Below are 21,378 nucleotides of genomic sequence, written 5' to 3' on the forward strand. Positions count from 1 at the left end.
GGAGAGGATTTGCATTTCTCTCTGCCAAGTGTTGTCAAACTGGGACCACTTTATTTTTTTGTTTGGGGTTTTCAAGATTAGGTGGGTAGCAAAAATTTGAATCTGAGGTTCATATGAAGCAGGTTCATAGTTACAAATCCCCAAGGGAGATCATCATTATTATTTTAAAATTTTTATTATTATCACTATTATTAATAACATTGTTGTGGTGAAAACAGAAAGATTTACCTCTGACTTGTTTTGCCAGCAGGTATGTTTTTCTAGCCCACCCTTTCCTGGAGATCAAACCCCTTTGAAGGTTCAAGCTTTAATGACTCTCGGGTTCCTCTCCCACTTTGTATAGGTCCAAAGACCCCATTTCCCTGCACAACCATTAAGGGTTTTCTTAAAGGATCAGAGTAAATATTTTAAAAGCTTGCAGGCCATATAGTCTCTGTTGCAACTACTCAGCTCTGCTGTTGTAGCACAGAAGCAGCCATGGTCAATACATAGATGAATGGGCATGGCCATCTGCCAATAAAATTTATTTACAAAAACAGGTGGTTGGCCCATGTGCTATGGTTTGTTAATCCCTGCTCTAGAATCCTGGCATTGGCATTTTTTTCCTGAGCAGCCCCAGCTCCTGAGTTTTCTTACTTTTTTGGTCATGGCTTCTTTTGTTTTGTTTTATTTTACTTTATGTTTCTGGGAATTTCCCTTATTAATCAACTCATTTAATATTGCAATCTCTGTGTTTCACAGTGAAAGAATATTTGAAATATCCAGTCTTCTGTATTTCTAATAGCAGAACTTAACAATTTATCTCTCTCTTTTAGCTTACATACCATTTCAGTTAGGCAAAGCCTGGTAAATTAGCTAAAGGGCAGTCATCTATTTTTCCTTAAGCATCTCCCTCAGTCCTTTAGCATCTTGTTGTACCAATTTATAGCTCCTCTTCCATCTGAGAGCTTTTAGTCACAGGTTAGCAAGATTTCAGAAGAGATATCCTAAGAGACTGACCCCTCTTCTGTCATGTCAGAGGATAGAGTAGAAGAAATTTGGGTGTTCTGTATGAATGTGGCCTTCTGCAATCTCTTTCAGCCTGTTTCCTGGGCTTCTCCTACACTTCTCTCACTGCTCTAGGGGCTAGGGTTTACAGGTAGAAAAGACAGAAAAAACTCATGATCTCTTGGACCCGACATTTTACTGGGGAAGAAAAGAAAATAAGTAAGTGAATAAAACTAGAAAATATCAGAAAATGAGGGTGCTATGTTGAAAATAAAAGAAGTTGTTTTACTAGCGAATGACTGGGAGGTTGTTTTTGTCTGTTTATTTTTTTGACGGTATGGTAGCAGAGGGATGCTCGGTGAGGAGGGCAACATTTGAAGCTGACTTAAATCAGATAAAGGACCGAGTTTTGTAAGGATCTGAGGTAGGGGAGGGAGCATTAAACACAGAACAAGAGCCAATGCAGAGAGTGTAAAATAGGAGCCTTTCTGTTATTTTCGGCAGTCAGAGAGAATGCTAGTGTGGCTGAGACAGAGTAATACAAGATCGAGACAAAAAAGTCTCCAAGAGAAAAATGGGAATCTGAGAAACAGTGGAACAAACCCAGGAGTGCAATGAAAAAGAAGCCCGGATGACAGCTGTGCGGCAGTCTTAGAAAGCGGTTGATCCAAATGAGTATAGGACAGCAGAGGACCCAATAAAAAAGGCCTTTAATAAGATAGGTACTTACATTACACACACTATGTGATTAAGAACCTGGAAGATTTTCATGATAAGACGGGTGCCTGTGTCTTCTGCGAATCTGAAAAAAGAAAGATAATAGAAATTGTGAGAAAAATATGTATTATGTATGTGTATATATATATAATTTTCTTTATTCATCTATTGATAGACAAGTTGCTTCCATATCTTGGCTATTGTAAATAATCCTGCAACGAACATGGGGTGCAGATATCTTTTTGAATTAGTGTTTTCGTTTTCTTCAGGTAAACACCCAGAAGTGAAATTGTTGGATCATATAGTAGTTCTATTTTTAACTTTTTGAGGCACCTCCGTAGTGTTTTCCACAGTGGCTGCACCAATTTACATTCCCACCAACAGTGCACGGCGGTTCCCTTTCTCCACATCTGCCTTTGATCTTGACGTGGGGCACACTGTCCTCTGGGCAGTATGAGCTCAGTGACAGAGAGTCCAATGGCTGCACTGACTTTTCTACGAGCACAATCACATCACTCGATGCTGCAGTGGGTGATATTTTTACAGTAACAGTAGTATAATTGATGTTGTCTTGAAATTTAGAGTTAACCTAAACTGACAAAGCAAGAAGGACCCAAACATAGTTAAAGACAGAAGGTAAATGTAAACCTTGATGCTGTAGGAGGGTGCACGGCAGCTGACCAAGGCTGGGGTCACGATGGACTCTCCGTGCGCTCATTTCCTGGTCTTAACATAGCGCGTTTGAGGGGTGAGGGTGGAAGGAGAATTTAAATTTTAAATTATTTTGTGTGCTTTAAAACTTTAAAAACTGCCTGCCTGTATTATTTTTAGAACCTTATATTAGAAAGAGTTATCCTTCAGTTCTTTTATTCCACAATATTTATGGAACATTGCCTACATTTCAGATGCCACGTACTGTGGAACAAGTGGAGAACAAGACAATAAAATGTCCCTGCCCTCATGTAGCTTCTATTCCAGTGGGGGAGGATGGGCCTTTCTACAAGAACCCAAAAGAGCCAAGGTAAAGAAATGGGGTGTCAGTAACATCGCGGCCACACTCGCCAGCTCCCCAGGTTCAACTGCCGTGTGCGTGTCGATGGCTTCTCACTCTATATCTCCAGACGAGATCTTGGTCCTGAGCTTGCGATCTGTGTGTCTGCGTGCCTGGTGAGCATCTCTAAACCTGATCTTCCTCCACACCCTGCAGTTCCATCAGAAGACATCTTCCCCCCCTTCCTCCATCCTTCCCTGCACTCACGCGCACACCTCCCTGTGGCCGGTCAGCTACCAGCCTCTGCTGATTCTACGTCCTGTGGGGAAGTCACCTCCCTCCTGTGCCCACGGCTCCCTCTCAGACCTGGCCATCACTTCTCGCTTGGATTATCCCAACATGCCCTTCACTGCTCTCCAATCCATATTCCACCCTGCGGCCAGGGCAACATTTCAAACGAACAGATCTGATCATCTCATTAATCTGCCTATAGTCTCTCAATGACTTCCCATGGCCCTTAGGAAAAAGTTCAGACTCTTTAGTATGGCTTGCAAAGTCCCTCTCTCTCTTTCACGTATGTGCTCATGTGCGCACACACACACACGCACGGGCCTACACATTTGCTGCTTTTTCTTTCCAGAATGTCCTCTCCATCACCTAGCTCTCTTCTACCACGGTCTTCCCACCCTTCCTGTGAGCCCAGCTGCTTGTGCTGCTGGCAGGGCACCGACCTCACGCTTGGCTCTGAGGCTCTTCCTGTCCTGGTGTCCCATTGACTGTCTGGAGTAGAGCGATTATGCAGTGCAGGCTCTGGGGTCCCACCCCTTGGTTCAAATCCTGATTCTACCACTTCCTTGGGCAAGTTACTTAACTTCTCTTAAGCTGTGTGAGCATCTGTAAGATGGGGATCACAGTGAACTTACCTCCCAGGTTGTTGTAAGATGTGTGACCGGTCCCACAGTGCATCTTGGCTGCTGCCGTGCATTTTATTGGGACTCACAGGTCTGGTCCCAGCTCAGGGAGGTCTTCCTTGACATGCCCTCTGTTTTCCTGCACCCCACATTTCCCCTCCCTGCACGCATCCCTCTTTACTGTCATCACTCGTGGATACTGCTAGTGTAGTAGCAGGAATTGTCTGCCGGCGTGGGAGCTTCGTCAGTGTGGAGACCAAACCTTTGGTCCTACAACACTCCCAGGGTTCAGTGGAGAGCTCGATACACGGTCGGGCTCCGTAAAAAAGGAATAAATGAGGAACTGGGGTGGATGCGGAATTTAGTTCATCTGACTTGACTTTGGAAAGAACTTCCTGACCTTGAGAGTTGAGGGGCCCTGAAACGCCTAAGCAGCACAGCTCCACATCTCAAATGCATTCTGTCCTTCCATAGAAGAGCTTAAAAATGTATTTCTTTATTGGCTTTTAAAAAAATACTTGTTTTCCAGCCCTGTTTCTAACTTTGAGATGACTAGGAGATGCTCAAAGGCTGGGACCACCTCTCCTGGCTGAGGGCGGAGAGGTTTAGAGCTGGGCTTGCAGACACCACGCCCCCTCAGACCCCTGTGCCTCTTTGCCTTGAGTGGGGTCCTCTTTTAAGAGGCAGTATTATTCATTCACCCCCCCCCCCCCCCATGCACACCTGTCACAGGACCAGCCAGCGCTCCTCCCTCGAGGATGCTGCTCTGCCCTGAGGCTGGGGGACCAGTGTTCAGGGCGCGTGTGACACAAGCTCAGGCAGTGATTTGGCTCCTTTAAGAGCTCTGACAAGCTCCATGAGTCCGGCAGCTCCCACCGCTTGGCAGGGCAGCCAGCAGCAGAGCCAGCTGTCGTGGGCCCCGCGGGGACCTCGCTGTGTTTACGTGAATGGTCACGTGGTAACCTCTCCCAGCTCGAGGGCGGCTGCCTAGTTACCTCATCTGCAGCCCAGTGACCTCATGCACATAAAATGTGGCCAATGCGAGACAGGAGCAGGACGGCCCAGCTTCTCCCTCGGAGCCCAGGAGAAGCTCAGGAAATCAACTGGAGGGCTGTCCACTCAGTAATGCCTCCCAGCCAGGAGCCGATTCCTAAGTCAAGTGGACGTGGCTCCCAGGGGGTGGGGCTGGGAGGTGCCTGTGCAGAAATGTCCGCGCCCACCCTGGGAGCTGCTCCTCTCAGGGGATCGGCATCTCCCCCTCCTCCACCCCAGGAAGGACCCTGACCTCAGGCCAGGCAGAGCCACCACGACTCCCCCTCCTCCCAGCCCCCAGCCCTGAAGCACTTTGAAGAAGTTGACGCGCAAACAGGATGAGAAATACACCACAAAAACAGTGAAGGGCGCCAGTTCTCTTGACTTACGGGTGGAAGCATCACTAGATAATGTGGGTTTTTTTTTTTTATTGTTTATCACTTTCTTTGAATTATATTTGCTCTCCCCCTCCAAAAAATATTGCATGTGATGACTAGGAATATAAAATAAATTACCTTTGCCATAGGCTGCTGGGTTTATGAGCCCCTTTCAAGCTCTCCACAATGTAAAGGACAGGCTGACCTAGAGTGATCTCCCTCCGGTCAGCTCCCTCTCCTTGCTAGCTCGGTAACAGGAGCTCTGCTATTTGTGCATTTAACAGCTTAACCCTTTGGGTTACCCAGAGCTCTGCATCGTTTCTGGGCTTTCTTTTGGGAGAGTGTCCGGCTTTGGGTTGGCACTCTGAATTTTAAGGCAGCTGACTTATGTTATCCATATCATGTGTATATTAAAAAAAAACATTAAAAAACAAGGCTAGGAAGTAAAAATGGAAGTAACAACACAAAAGTTAAATAGCTTCAGAGGTCAAGAATTTGTTTGGATGAGGTCTGCACAATGAAGGTCTTGTCAAGGGGGACGGTTTACTCATTTTAAAGAGTAAATGTCAATAAACATACAGAGTCATTCCCCCCCCACTCCATTACATGGAGATCAATTAGCGATATAGGAGCCATTGCACGTTTTCTTTAAATGCCTGACAAAACCAGTTATTAAAGGTGAGATCTAAGTCTTCCAGGGGTGAAGCAAACCCTTGGCTGTAATGATCAAAGGAGCAGAGGTCATTGTTTCGATGGGGTGTTTGCTATTTACTTGCAGTCAGGCACTTGACATATTCTTCCTTATTAGCAAGCCTGGAGCCGCCCTGGAGAGTGTGCAAATCATTTCCCCCAAATCTGGATTCCACAACACTCCTCCTCCACACAGATGAATGCCCCCGCAAGCAAACTGCACCCCTTCCCCACCCCCAGCCTGTCCAGAGTCACCGAGGCTGCCGGCAAATGGTTCTTCAGAGTAAGGTAAGCACCACGGAGAACCGGAGGCTGTATATTTAAACAGTTACGGCCCGTGTGTGTCTCTGCGTCTTCTGCCCGGTCTCGAGCAAGATGGTGTCATGTGTGCGTTTTACATATCAATGGCAGAGGAACCTGTTTCCAGATGGCTGTACCTATATCAAAGCCACCTTTTTATGCAGAGGAAGACTGTGTGACCTCCCTCCAAGTAAATGTGTTTTGTAAGCCCTGGGAATGACTGCTTAAAAAACGGTCCTGGGCTATATTTCACGTCCAGTCCAACGTGTGGTGTGTGCACAGCTGTTGCGGGCTGGCATGTGAGAGCATATTAAAAGGAAGATTACCGTTTCCCATTTTTTCCCCTTTCTGAAGGCTCGATATGCATATATGAAACTTGTGGGGAAAAAAAATAGGCATAATGAGACAAGGAAGCCAGGTCTCCAGGCACTCGGCGGGGCACATCTGGAGTTTGTAGCATTCTAGAGATAGTTGCTTATTCCCAGGAGCCGCCCCCGGGGTGGGAATGGGGGCCCGGTCTCCATGGTAGCCTCCCTATCGCTCCGCGCCAGGTGTGAGCGTGTGTTGTTTCTCGGAAAGGCTGTCCTCTGAGGGAGTGGGGAGGGGAGAGGACCGGAGAGGAGAGGAAGGAGAAGACAGAAGGGAGGTAATTAGGCGCCCCCTTGCCCAGCGGAGCGAGCTCAGGAGCGGGTATTGGGAGGGCGCTGGCGGAGTCAGATGGTGCGCAGCGCCTTCTCCGCGCCCGCCAGCTCCTGGCTTGTTTCTATGGGGATGAGACCAGGGAGGAGAGGCCCTGGGGTCAGCAGAGACGCACAGATAACAACACCAAGCAGGAGGGGCCTGGGGAGGCCCCTGCTACTTGCCTCCTAGGCAGTGTGGTATTGGTCTTGAACTGACAACCTGAATTCTTGCTGGTATTTTTCCCAGTTAAGAAATCCGAAGTGTTTCAAAACCTCGTTGGCTGTTATGCAGGAAAAGGCTTCATGGGGTAGCATTTTTACTGGGCAGCCGACTGGCTGATCTTAGTCCTGTTTAATGGAGAGAGAAAGTGGGGAGTTAGGAGCTGTAGGGACCTGCGTTACAATAAGAGGCCAATCAGGAGCGAGGCTGGGACATTTTCCCAGGAAGAGAGTTCGTTATAGTTTCATGGCTTCATGAGATTCATGGATTTTTTTTTCTTTCTTTTTTTTTTTTTTTGAGCTGCAGGACTGTGAGGTTTGCAAATGCCCCGTGTAAAACAATGCCCCCCAGGGGAGAGTCAGGGACAGGAAGTGTGAGGTCCAGCTCGAGGCCACCGTAAAACAGGCTGTAAACAGCAGCTGCTTCTATTGTGCGTGCCAAGTGCTGCCTATTAGTCGAGGTCTCCTAACTCCTTGTTTCTTTCTCTTAAACCAGATGTGACCAACAGGAGTTTTGTCAGTTCCTAGGTGGATCCCAGATGGTGGGAATCAGGGGAAGGAAGCTGAGGGGCACACGCCGGGGTGCGGGGGCCCAGGCGGGAGAGGACTGTCTGCCCTTTCTTGGGCACTTGGTCTTTCTCCGTCTCCACATCTGATCTGCGGTCCTGCCGCCCAGCTCTCTGGATGCAGCAGCTGAGGCCAAGTGGGGAAGTGACGCCTGGCGTGTGTGATCTTCAAGCTCAAATGTGGGCACGTGGAGGGCGCAGGGCACACTTGTGGAGGGAAGATGATGGCTGAGGAGGACTCAGAGGGGCCACGATTAGGGAGCCCGAGGTGGAAGGCAGGACGAGGGTAAACAAAAGAACTCCGTGCCGCTGGGATCCTGCAGACCATGGGAGATGAAACACAAGGGCGCGGGCGGGAAAAGACGGAGACCGTTCCGCGCAGCCACATCCGGCACGGGGTTCATCAGTCCCCGGGCTGCTAGGCAGGAGCCGCCAACTTCAGAGCCCGAGTCCGTCTGCTTAGTTGTGTGTGTGTGTTTACCCTCTAAGAAACTGCGGGTTACACAACCTTCTGAGATACGAATCGGAAGCACTGTCTGACATAAGTTGAACCCTAACGAGCACAGGTGAGTCAGCAGCACGGAATGGGGAGATCAGGGAAGCAGAGGTCTCCCAGAGCTCATCCTCGTCCCTGCATTAAAGCATCGTGGCCCGGGAAAAGACCCCCAAGAGCAGCCTCTGCCTTTCTGTCCTCTCCTTTTCGTGGAGATGCTGAGAGTCACCGTGAGACTTAACTCCTGAGGTGCTTGGCTGTCCCACTGTGTCTGACAGCTCTTTCTGTGTTACACGGCACTGAGTTCTCATCTACAACTGGTAGAAGTGAGGTGGGTGTGGCCATTCTGGACAGCAATTAAGAAATTGTATATTATATATTTTATATGCCATGACATGGCCATCCCAACGTACGCCAGAGAAACTGTTGCCTACGTCCATATGGAAACACACATGTGTAAGGATGTGCCTCACAGCATTACTTCGGGTCCCAGGGAGCTGGAGGTGACATAAGTCTCCGTAATTTGGGGAATGGATAGGTGAGATGTAGCAGAAGTGGTAAACACCGTGCAGCAGTGAAGCAACGGATAAACATGGTTCCTTAGAAAGAGTGTTGAATGACAAAGGAAGATGTAGAACGGGATCTATAGCAAGATATCATTCTAATAGAGTTAGGAAAAGCATACACACACTAACAACACTCTATCTTTAAGATATGTATGTTTCCAAGGGCAAATTCCTAACACTTTAGATGGGTGTCTGTCGGTTGGGGAGAGAGGAAGGAAACAGGTCATGGGGATCAAGGATACAGGGAAAAAATCAAAATAAAATTAAAGAAGGGAGGGGGTTTTATATTGACTAATTATAATAATGTGCCATGAAATGAAGAAACAATGAACTGAACCCTGTACCTGATTCCTATGTATAAAAATTCTCTCTCTCATCCATCCACCTACCTATCTAATATCATAGTTTCTGTGATAAGAGCTACTGTAGAAATGCATGAATGCATATATAATATCCTCAACAATCAATCATCAAACGCTCTTTAAACCGATACTACATGCTGAGTACCGAGGGGCCTGCGGAAGTATATGGGGTTGTTCTTGTTCTTATCATGCAGCTTGGAATTAACAGTGTACAATGCAAAACAGTTTATAATTAAGGCCCAAACTGTGTGAGACATACCACATGAGTTGCATAAGATTGGAAAAAAAAACAGAAAAAGATTGTTGGTGAGGATGGTAGAAGTCAGGAAAAATTAATGTGGAAAGAAGCTCCATCCTGGACCATGAAGGATGGTGAGCTTGGCTTGGAGGAGGGGAGGTGGTCTTGGGGCTGCCCTTGGAGCTGCCAGGCCTCGCAGATGGGCAGGTTTGAGATGTGGAGAAAGTGCACGCCTCCCCTGTGGCCTGGGCGGCATTCACCCCCTGAGAGCTCTGCTGTCCTGTGTAACCTCTTAGGAGCCTGCTCTGGGCGTGGGCACTTGAGTAAGAGTGCGATTTGGGATTTGGCCAGGAGGATACATCTGCCGCCTCTGAGCTCCCTTTCACTTTATTTTCCTCCTATACTAGGGGCTGCCTCCCCTGCTTTCTCCTTCCATAAAGCAATGAGAAAGGGGCACATTTTAAAGTGACAGTCCTACACTGGCAGCATCACATAGAAAATTCTCACTCTGCACACCTTCCCAAGATCAGTTTTCAAGATCTTTTTAAAAATCAAAATCATACATCCATGAGTTGAAAGAGTCAGCCAGTCCCCTGTGGTTTGTTAGAAAAAACACAAAACAAAAAGACCCCAGGAGTCCCAAGCCCCTTCCCTCTCCATTTCTCCTTACTCAGGGGCAGTTACTTGGAGCTAGGGTGAGAGAGTCCTTTTGTATCTATTTCTGTGTTTCTATTTAATAGGGTTATGTTGCTTCTTCTTAATTTTTCAGTTTTAGGCATTTAAGATTTAGCTTTCTTTCCTCTTCCTCCTTTGACACAATGAACATTTCCCATCCTCACCTTCCCAGTGGAGTTCATATTGTAATTCTGATTAAATGAATATTCAGAGTATGTTACTCAAAGCTGAGCCATGTAGTAACTACAATGATTTTTCCTTTTCCACATGACTTTTTGATCTCTCTGGATCTTAACTGCCCAATACAACAGCAACTAGCCACATGGAACTTTTGAGTGCTTGAAATGTGGCTACTGTGACCAAGGAATTAATTTTTAATATTATTAAAATGTTATTATAATAGTAATTATTATTTAATTATTAATTCGTTTACATCTAAATTAAAAACGGATGGCTTTTGGAAAAAAATTAAGTATGTATGGAGCACTTTTGGTATGTGAATCACTTTTTCAACTGCAGATTTAATAAAAACTAAATACAGCCGAAATCAAGTATTTCTGAGAAATTTCAGTGTGCAAACTGAGATGAGCTATAAATGCAAAATACATACTGGACCTCAAAGATTTAATATGAAAAAGAATATAAAAATCTCAATAATTTTATATTGATTTTATGTTGAAATAAGGTTTTGGATAAATTGGATTAAATAAAATATACTATTGAAATTAATTTCAGCTCTTTCTTTTTTAATATGATTGCTAAAAAATGTAAAATTACATATGGGACTCTTGAGGGTGCTGCTCTGAATTGTAATTGTTTTGTTTGTTTATTTATTTGGTTTTCCATGCATTTGTCAATCCCTGATTCTATGCCAGTGTTTTAGATGTCTCTTGAGATAAGCATTCACAGAGGACGTCCTGTGTCTTACTCTTCTGGGAGAGTCTGTCCAGGAGTTCCCTGATGAGCTCTTGTGCCGACTGGCTACTGTCATTCGGAGGTCCCCCTTCACTAATGGCCTGGGAAGTCCCTTCATTGTTCTACTGTGTTGAAGTCGAGCCCTGCAACTCATATCTTCTTCCTCCTTGGTTCATTCCTTTGTTTTACGGAACACACTCTCCCACAGTTTCCTAAGAAAAACTGTAGGAGGAGGTTAATTTTTCATATGTCTGAAAATGTCTTCCTTCTACACACACCCTTGACTCATAGTTTGTCTGGGTAGATAAGTCCAGTATGGAGATCATTTTGGAAGGCATTGCACCATTGTCTTTTATCTCTCTGTGTTGCTTTTGAGAAATTCTAAGTCATTCAATTTCTTATCATTTGTGCGTGACATTTCTCTCAATCTCTCTTTCAATCCTTCTCTCTCTCTCTCCTTGCAGAATCTTCTTTTTCTCACTACTGCTGTGATGTTTCGTGATAACGTGACTTGGTGTGGGTCATGCCCTTCAATTTGGGGAAATTCTCTTGAATTACTTCCTGGGTGATTTCCTCCTCTCCATTTTCTCCGTTCTTTCTCTCCGGAACTCTTTGTTATTTGGATAAACAGATGATTGTTGGTCTGTTTGAGTCCTCTAATTTTCAGGTCTTTTTTATTTTCCATCTCCGCCTTTTGCTCTCCTTTCTAAAAAGTTTCCTTAACTTATCTTCCAAAACTTCTGCTGAGTTATTCATTTATACCACCATTTATTTAATTTCCAAAAGCTCTTCTTTTGCTCTCTGACTACTTTTTCTTTTTAATAGCACTCTGTTCTTGTTTTATGGGTGTGATATCTTCTCCTTTATCTCCTCTCCAAGGACAATAATGATTGTTTCGCTTTTTCATTTTCTTTTCCTCATGTAGCCTCTGTTTCCTCTAAATCCCCTCTCCTCTGTGTGTTTGGTCTCTCTCTTTCATGCTGGAGGCTTTCTCAGAGGTCTGGGAATCCGGGATTGTTTGCATGTTTAGGATGGGGGGCTAAAATCTGATTGGAAGCTGTGTTCCTGTGGACAGGACCTGCTGAGAGGGACCTTCTTTGTAGGGTGGCGGTGGGGAAGGCCTGCTTTAGGTCTTCCTCTAGAGCTGGTCAGATTTCTCAGAGGAGAATCTGTTCGCCTCCTGACCAGAGGGTAATATCCTGGCTGTCAGCATTCCGGGAGCTGAACTGGGGAAAAGGGCTTGGTATTTCAACACTTAGCAAGTGTACATTCACCAAGCCCGCCTGTTTCTGTAAGGCACCGCAGGCTGCTATTGGCTGCCTCTGCCTGTTATCTGTTGCCGTTTCACGACTACCTCAAAACTTTGTGGCTTGGAATAACCATTTTATTTTGCTCACGGTACTTAGGGTGAGGAGTTTGGTAGCTCGGCTGGGTGGTGTGTCTCTGATCACGCAGCCTCGGCTGGTGCAGCTTGGATGGAGGGTCCACTTACGTGCTGGCTTCTACTCCTGTGGCATGGAGGCCCTGCCCCCCACCATGGTATCTCACTCTCCAGGGCCTTTCTGTGGCTTGGGCTTTTCGCAATGTGGTGGTCTCAGGGCGGTCGTACCTTTTACGTGACTGATGACTTCCAATTGGCAGGAAGCAAAAGCTGCTAGGCCAGTGGGGAGCTGTGCCCAGCGCTGGCACCGCATCGCTTCCTGCACATTCTGCTGCTCAGAAGTTTTAGTCTGTCTTCCAGCCATGACCGCTTCCAGGATGTGAAGAAATAGACTCCTCCTCCTGAAAGAAGAAGGCCACATTGCAAATGAACGTGGGAGTTGGGAGATTTGCCATCTTTGGAAAATTCACAACTACCCAGCTTAAAGCTGATTAAAAAAGAAAAATTTGGGACTTCCCTGGTTGCGCAGTGGTTAAGAATCCACCTGACAATGCAGGGGACACGGGTTTGAGCCCTGGTCCGGGAAGATACCACATGCCACAGAGCAACGAAGCCTGTGCTCCACAACTACTGAGCCTGCGTGCCACAACTACTGAAGCCTGTGAGCCTAGAGCCCGTGCTCCACAACAAGAGAAACCATCGCAAGGAGAAGCCCACGCACCGCAACGAAGTGTAGCCCCCGCTCGCCGCAACTAGAGAAAGCCCGCGCGCAGAAACGAAGACCCAACACAGCCAAAAATAAATAAACAAATAAATAAATTAATAAATAGATAAACAATTTTTTTAAAAGAGAAAAATTCTAGTGAGCATGATTTTCACTGATAGGAATATTTATCAATTGTTTCCTTTTTATAGCTATTCTCCATAATGTCCTTCCAACATCGTTGAAAATCTAAATGAAAGATTGTGTTAAACTTATCCCCTGCTTTGGAATAAGTTTATTTCATAGATAAACGTTTGCTCTGAGTCTTCAAAAATGTCTTCTTTCTCTTTTCATACGCTCCGTGATTTTTATTGTATTTTATTTTTTTGATTTGTTTTTCCCTTTGGAAAGAGATCTGTATTTATTCATTTTGGAGATTTGAAATGGTTTTGTCAGCAATTGTACTGGTTCTTTTTCTCTTAGTCCCAAAGGGGGAATTTTAATTTTATATTTATTTGGTAGTTTTATTTTCCTTGCTTGGGGAATCTATTCAGCTGGGAAAAGTTGGTAGCAAACTACTGAGAAGGCATCTTTGCCTCAGGAAGTCACTGCTTTTTCAAACAGCTTCTTTGAAGCCTCTTGTGTCGGAGGTGTGGATGAGGGTCCCTCCTTCCCCAGGTGCCTCCTGGGCGGCCAGCGGCTCCGTGTCAGGCACTGGTGTTGTTGCCAAACTGCTCTCATTTGCTACCCACCAACTGTCGCACAGTCCCATCTGCTTCCAGATCAAGTTTGAGAATTTCCCAGGTCTTTGAGGGGGAATTTTATCCACTTGCTTCCCACCTGGCTTTTCTTTGTCAGTGTTGAATAGTGCTTGTCAGTATTTGGTGCATCATTTTCACCTGTACCAAATCATGCCAACTTCTTCAAAGTTTCTAGCCCCTTGATACCATTCTTCTTTTTTTTTTAAAATAAATTTATTTATTTAATTTATTTATTTTTGGCTGTGTTGGGTCTTCGTTGCTATGCACGGGTTTTCTGTAGTTGCAGCGAGCAGGGGCTACTCTTCGTTGCAGTGTGCGGGCTTCTCACTGAGGTGACTTCTCTTGTTGCGGAGCACGGGCTCTAGGTGCGCGGGCTTCAGTAGTCGTGGTGCACTCACTTAGTTGCTCCGCGGCATGTGGGATCTTCCCGGACCAGGGCTCAAACCCGTGTCCCCTGCACTGGCAGGCGGACTCCTAACCACTGCCCCACCAGGGAAGCCCCATTCTTCTTTATTTTATGTTAATGTCTTACACTTTTCTCCATGCTTAGCATAGCTCTGTGATCTTTTAGTGGGATTTGGGAAGGGAGGGGGCATTAAGCATGTCAGCGCAAATTGCCATCTGCAAGTCTTATTGGTCAGTTTGTTCTTGGTTTTCGTCAACCAGGTTTACAGAGATGCGCTCCAAAGATTGGATTATGCTTGAAAGAGTGAATATTTTCTTTTCTAGGGTTAAGAAGAGATATTGTCTGTCTCTTGATACATTGAGATGTTATTCTCAGTCCTGCACTTTAAGGTCATCTGGCGGGGGTGGGGAGGGCTTTTGACAAAATGCTGACGTCCAGGCCACACCTCCAGAAGTTATGATTTTTTTTTTTTAAAGGTGTAAGCGAGATGGAAGTTGTCTTTTTTTTTTTTTTTTTTTAACTTTGGGTTTATTTATTTATTTATTTATGGCTGTGTTGGGTCTTCGTTTCTGTGCGAGGGCTTTCTCTAGTTGCGGTGAGCGGGGGCCACTCTTCATCGCGGTGCGCGGGCCTCTCACCATCGCGGCCCCTCCTGTTGCGGAGCACAGGCTCCAGACACGCAGGCTCAGCAATTGTGGCTCACGGGCCTAGTTGCTCCGTGGCATGTGGGATCCTCCCAAACCAGGGCTTGAACCCGTGTCCCCTGCATTGGCAGGCAGATTCTCAACCACTGCGCCACGAGGGACGCCCAGAAGTTATGATTTGATTGGCCTGGGATGGGGTCAGTCATCAGCTTTCATAAAAGCTCCCTGGGTAGTTTTGGTACTGAGAGTGCTGAGAACAATCGCTCTTAAAATAATGGGTGGGTGCATGTCCTAGGTCTGTGAGTGCCTTTGGAATAAGGAAAAAGGAGGAAAAGGAAACAGAAATAGAAATAGAAAAGGAAATATCAGAAAGGAAGCCATGATAGAGCTGAGGAAAAACAGTGGGATTTAGTGCTGATTGCCAGCTCCACAACTGAATGTCTGCGTAACTTCACATTACCTCTTTGGGGCCTCATTTCATTCTTTATAAAATAGCAATAATGACACCTACCTTGTGGCATTGATGCAAGACGAAATTGCATGTCTGTGAAAGCAAATGTTTGTTATTTTTTTTTTTAAAAAAGGAAAGAGAGACAATGCCATGTTAGAAAAGGGAGAGAAATGACATGAAAGAAAATAAAAATCATAAGATTGAGAAAAATGATATCCCTTTTGTTGGCTACCTGACTTTGGCATGAATTTAATCACTTATTTTTTAATGGTGAGAAGCTGCAGGGGACAATCCAGGAAGGGGGTCCAAAGGGGCCTTAATTTGGGTCTCAGATCTTTGCATGCTTCCTTAGCTCTAGGGGCAGTGACAATTCCAGTGATTAAGTCACAGATTTCACCCTCATTAAATGTGATTCATATTTCCTGCCTATCCTCATATTTCCTGTGATTCGTATTTCCTGCAATGTAAACTCAGGATTGGTGAGCAGGTGGTGCAAGTCCTGAAAAAAATCTTGCAGTCTTTTTTATAAAGTTTGTACGAAGACCTCATGTTTTACTAAAGGCAAAAGAGGTCTCTAGCAGGAAGCACCCATTAACCTCTGTACTTTGCCTTCTTAGGTTGATTCCATAAATAACACATTCATAGATTTAATTAATATGTGCTCAGTACTATTAGATTTTGTGAGAAAACAAGGATCCTGTTTCTTCTTTCCCTTCCTCTTGTAGTGAGTTGAATTATGCACCCCTAAAATATATATCCAAATCCTAACCTTAGTGGGGTATTTTCTCTGACACCAACGAATTCTCTAATTCTAAACACCAAAACTGGGTGTTCAGCAATTCAGTTCAATTCTGACACTAATTGCCCAGAATTAGTACAGACCCGACAGGTTAAGGGCCTGGAGCCACCAGGAGCTAGAAGGGGCAAGGAGGATTTTGGAGTATTTGGAGGGAGCACAGTTCTGCTGACACCTTGACTTTGGACTTCTGGTCTCCAGAACTGTGAGAGAACAAATGTTTTTGTTTTGAGCCACCAAGTTTGTGGTAATTTGTTATAGCAGCCCGAGGAAAGGAATACACCCTTCCTTATACCCCTTTCCTTCTTCTCCTTCTTCAGCTCAATTATAATGTTCAGAAATTATTCTTGTTCTCAAGAGAGATCTAATTATGCTGGAGTAAAGGACACCTATCCTAGTGGAAGTTAAATGGTATGCAAGTTAAGTGACCAAATAGGACCACAAGATGGGGATGCCACAAGCCACCAGGTGACCAAGAGCTAAGAGTGCATACAATAAGTACAGGGAGGTCAGGGACTTTTTTGGGCTCAGAGTCAATGTTTCTCTTGATTAAACTTTCCTTGATCCTGAGAACAAGCTTTCTTCATGCTCTGGAAGATGTACCTTATTTAGCAACATCACTTTGGTCTCTCAATTCTGACCCTCCTGCTAGACTCTTCTAGGTCTAAGTTTTTTTTCAGATCATCTTTCCAGCATGTTTTGTACTTGCCTGCCTCCTAAAGTGATTTTTAGAATGTATGTGACTTAAAGATGGCAGATAAAAATCACTGGGTTGTTTAATCTCTTCTGAGAGACCATGAGAATGTTAAGACCCACATTTATGAAATGTTTTTTCATGTTTGGAAAAAACATGTACTTTGAATTTTAAATTAATAATTATTTTCTCTTTTTTCTAAATTAGAATCAGTCAGTCACTACTGGGTGACTTCAGGGGGAGAAAGCAGAATAGAAGGCTCCAGGAGTCTACCCATACACCAAAACAGTGACTGAGCTGGCAGGAGCTGTCAGCCCTTCCATGTGTTGAAGCGGCTTTTGAGGGGATTTAAAGAGACAGGACCCATTTTTTTTCCTCCCCTGCAGCTCTTCTGGGAGGCAGACATTTAAGGAAATCTGGCTGCAGAGATAACAGAAACATGAGAGAACACACAAAGCAAGGAATACACCTGTTGCTAAAATAGTTTGGAGAAGTTCAACAAGCAAGATTCAGCAATCCCTGAGGTGTGGGAGAACTAGATCTCTAGAGTTGAGTTAACACACTTCTCAGAATATCCAGTTCTCAACAATAATAACAAAAATACAAAATGTACAAGGAAACAGGAAAACATGACCCATTCACAAGAAAAAAAAGTTTGGCAGAAATCAGTCCTGAGGAATTCCAGACATTGGAATTATTAGTGAGAGATGTTAAATCTGTCTTAAATATGTTCAGTAGGCTAAAAGAAACCATGGGCAAAGAACTAAAGGAAATCAAGAAAGCAATACATGAACATTGTTGGTATGAGAATACCAACAAAGAGATAGAAATTATAAAAAGGAACCAAAAAATTCCGGAGGTGAAAAGTATAATAACCAAAATGAAAAACTTACTAGAGGGGTTAAACGTCAGATCTGAGCAGGCAAAAGAAAGGATCAATAAATTGAAGATAAGACAACTGGAATTATCCAGTCTGAAGAACAGAAGGAAAAAGGAGTGAAGAAAAATGAACACGAGCATGAGGGATGTGAGGGATATCATCAAACATACTAACGTACACATTATAGGAGTCCTAGAAGGGGGAGAGAGAGAGGAAGGGGGAGAGAGGGAGAAAGGGGAAGAAAAAAATTTTGAATAAGTAATGGCCAGAAACTTCCCAAATCTGGAAGTACATGAATATACATGTCCAAGAATCTCAATGAACTCCATGCAGGATAAACTCAAAGAGATTCCCACCAAGACACATTATGGTCAAACTGTCAAAACTCACAAAGAGAGGGTTTTGAAAGCAGCAAGAGAGAAGTAACTCATGATGTTCAAGGGATCCTCAATAGGATTAACAGCTGATTTCTCTTCGAAAAGCATAGAGGCCAGAGGCAGTGGGATAACATATTTAAAGGCCTGAAGAAAAAAAAATGTCAACCAAGAATTCTATATCTGGCAAAACTGTCTTTCAAGACTGAAGGAGAAATTAAGACATTTCCAGATAAACAAAAGCCAAGGGAGTTCATTACCAATAGACTTGCTGTAAAATAAATGTTAAAAGGAGTCCTTTAGGCTCAGATGAAAGGACAGTAGACTGTAAATCTCACCCATAAGAAAAAATAAGGAACATTGGTAAAGATAGCTACATAGTTAAATATAAAATCTAGTATCTGGATTTAAAAGTGCATAATACTGCACTTTGGTAATGATTTGTAATTTCTCTCTTTTTCCCATATGATTTAATAGGCAAATTCATACAACAATGATTATAAGTCTATGTTAACAGGCATGCAATGTGCAAAGATATAATCTGTGACAATAACAATATAAAGGGGGAGAGATGGAGATGTATAGGTGTGGAGTGTTTGATACTATGGAAAATAAGTTGGTATTATTCGAACCAGGTTGTTATAAATTTAAGATGTTAATTGTAACCCCCCAGGTAACCACCAAGAAAATAACTAAACAAAAACAAAAACACAGGGAAGACAAGAAGAGGGAATCGAAATGATATACTACAAAATCAAGTCCTACCAAAACATTCTACACTTTCCGAGTACCTTGCAATGGTTTTTATTTATGGGTTCTTACAACCCAGGCTGTGTGAGAGGAATCGGTAACATACTCAACCCTTTGATAGTTTGGAGCACTTAGCTGTGAGGTAGTGTGTTGGGCCAGTTCTACCAGGCCAAGCTAAGACCTTGGGTCAAAGAAGGAGTGTACTAGCGTGGAGAAAACACCGGGCCAGAAGACAGTAGCAGTGGGTCCTAGCTCCCTGGGTTCTTTGCTGCCAACCAGCCACATGACATTGGACAGCTCTCAGCTTTCTTAGCTGTAAAGGGAGGGTGTTGAACTAGATAATTCAAAGGTCTCTCCCGCCTGCCTATGGGCATGGGGGTTTGTGCACAGTCTCCCACTGACAGCGCATGCCCTCTGAATTGAAGAGCACGGGTAACAGAGACCTCTTTCTACTCATTTCCAGGACAGATGCGCATTCTGTGAGGCTAAATTTAAGAGGGATGAAAGTGTCATATGGCTGGAAGGGACCTTGCAAAATGAGTTCGTGCAAGAACAACGACACCTGCAGCAGTACTGATGCCGTCTGTCCGTGCAGAGTTCCGGAATTACCCTCAGAGGCAGCGCGCCCGGCGTGACTTTGAGACTGTGAGTCAGGTAAGACAGACATCCAGTTCAGATAAGTGGATATTGATTGAGGGTCCTCTGTGTGCCAGGCCACGTGCTCCAAGCTTCACACAGGACATGAAGAGTGAGTCCTGCCTTTAAGGAGCCCACGCAGGACATCAGGCCCAGTTGAAGAAACCGGCACTTGGAGAGGTCAGGTTTTGTGAATGAAATCACATGAGTTAAAGAGGCGTAACTGGGGCGGGGAGACAGAGAAGGGGATCAGGCACCGTTTTCACGATGTTCAGAAGAGGCGGCTGTAGAACTCCTTTTGGATAAACTCTGGGCTGGCACACCTGACTGCAGGGATTTTGTTCTCATCGGTAGCCTGAATAGCTCAAGTCAAAGTTAACACTTCCTTCCTCTTGTTCTATTTAATTGAAAAACACACAGTCCCTGCCCTTTTTCACTTCTGGTCAGTGGCATAAGTTCCTCATTCAACACTTTGCAGAGCACACAAATACAGCCTCCTCTGGGCAGGATGAGGTGGAGGAGGGAAAAGCAGAACTGCCAACCTGGGCCCCGTGAGATCTCAGGGCCCAAGAACCACACATGTTCTAGTAGCAAGATTTGCAAAGCTTGTACTTTCTTCATCTGGAGGTGAAGAGACAGGGCTGTTTCTTCTCCTGGGCCATGGTAAAAACTTAATTTTTTAAAAGCCTTGCTCTCTCTTTAACCATCACATGAACTCTTATCTAATTATTACAATGGGCTTTGCATGGACATCTATTTTAACTTGCTACCAATTTTGTCACATTTTTGAAATCATTCTATGTCCCTTCCTCAAGGACAGAATTGTATGGTCAATAAAGAATTAAGCATAGGGACTATAGCAGGCTGAATTGTGGCCCCCAAAATATCAGGACCTAATCCCTGGAACCTGTAAAACCTGTTACCTTATTTGGAAAAAGATCCTTTGAAGCTGTGACTAAGTTAAAGAACTTGAGATCGGGAGAGTTTCCAGGATTATCCAGCTGGGCCCTAAATGCCATCAAAAGTGTCCTTATAAGAGAGAGGCAGAGGGAGATCACACACACAGAAGAGGAGAAGGCAACGTGAATATGGAGGCAAAGATTGCAGTGATGCAGCCATAAGCAAAAGAATGCTAGAGGCCCCTAGAAGCTGGAAGAGGCAAGGCAAGGATTCTCCTCTGGAGCCTCTGGAGGGGACATGGCCCCAGGGCACCTTGATTTCTTTCTTTTTTTTTTTTTTAACATCTTTATTGGAGTATAATTGCTTTACAGTGGTGTGTTAGTTTCTGCTTTATAACAAAGTGAATCAGTTATACATATACATATGTTCCCATATCTCTTCCCTCTTGCATCTCCCTCCCTCCCACCCTCCCTATCCCACCCCCTAGGTGGTCACAAAGCACAGAGCTGATCTCCCTGTGCTATGCGGTTGCTTCCCACGAGCTATCTATTTTACGTTTGGTAGTGTATATATGTCCATGCCACTCTCTCACTTTGTCACATCTTACCCTTCCCCCTCCCCATATCCTCAAGTCCATTCTCTAGTAGGTCTGTGTCTTTATTCCCGTCTTGCCACTAGGTTCTTCATGACCTTTTTTTTTTTTTTCCCTTAGATTCCATATATATGTGTTAGCATACTGTATTTGTTTTTCTCTTTCTGACTTACTTCACTCTGTATGACAGACTCTAACTCCATCCACCTCACTACAAATAACTCAATTTCGTTTCTTTTTATGGCTGAGTAATATTCCATTGTATATATGTGCCACATCTTCTTTATCCATTCATCCAATGATGGACACTTAGGTTGCTTCCATGTCGTGGCTATTGTAAATAGAGCTGCAATGAACATTTTGGTACATGACTCTTATTGAATTATGGTTTTCTCAGGGTATATGCCCAGTAGTGGGATTGCTGGGTCATATGGGAGTTCTATTTTTAGTTTTTTAAGGAACCTCCATACTCTTCTCCATAGTGGCTGTATCAATTTACATTCCCACCAACAGTGCAAGCGGGTTCCCTTTTCTCCACACCCTCTCCAGCATTTATTGTTTCTAGATTTTTTGATGATGGCCATTCTGACCGGTGTGAGATGATATCTCATTGTAGTTTTGATTTGCATTTCTCTAATGATTAATGATGTTGAGCATTCTTTCATGTGTTTGTTGGCAATCTGTATATCCT

General features: G+C 44.4%; 1 protein-coding gene and 1 long non-coding RNA gene across 2 annotated transcripts in view; one reads left to right on the top strand and one right to left on the bottom strand.

The window, feature by feature from the left end:
• Positions 1 to 1,680: 1,680 nt before the first annotated feature.
• On the bottom strand, positions 1,681 to 4,738 carry LOC309646939. The gene is made up of 2 exons (XR_014255678.1): positions 3,619 to 4,738; positions 1,681 to 1,789 (listed from the first exon to the last, which is right to left on the bottom strand). It is a non-coding gene; the product is annotated as an uncharacterized lncRNA (long non-coding RNA).
• A 130-nt stretch (positions 4,739 to 4,868) lies between these two features.
• LOC309646914 (uncharacterized protein) overlaps positions 4,869 to 21,378 on the top strand; it is a 172,964-nt gene continuing 156,454 nt past the window's right edge. The window contains exons 1-3 of the mRNA XM_082433758.1: positions 4,869 to 5,993; positions 7,401 to 8,419; positions 19,023 to 19,213. Coding sequence (XP_082289884.1) covers positions 19,136 to 19,213 — 78 coding nt within the window. The 5' untranslated portion in view covers positions 4,869 to 5,993; positions 7,401 to 8,419; positions 19,023 to 19,135. The remainder of the gene's footprint in view (positions 5,994 to 7,400; positions 8,420 to 19,022; positions 19,214 to 21,378) is intronic.

Source organism: Balaenoptera physalus, assembly GCF_965194825.1.
Source record: "Balaenoptera physalus genome assembly, chromosome: 17".
Taxonomy (NCBI): Eukaryota; Metazoa; Chordata; class Mammalia; order Artiodactyla; family Balaenopteridae; genus Balaenoptera; species Balaenoptera physalus.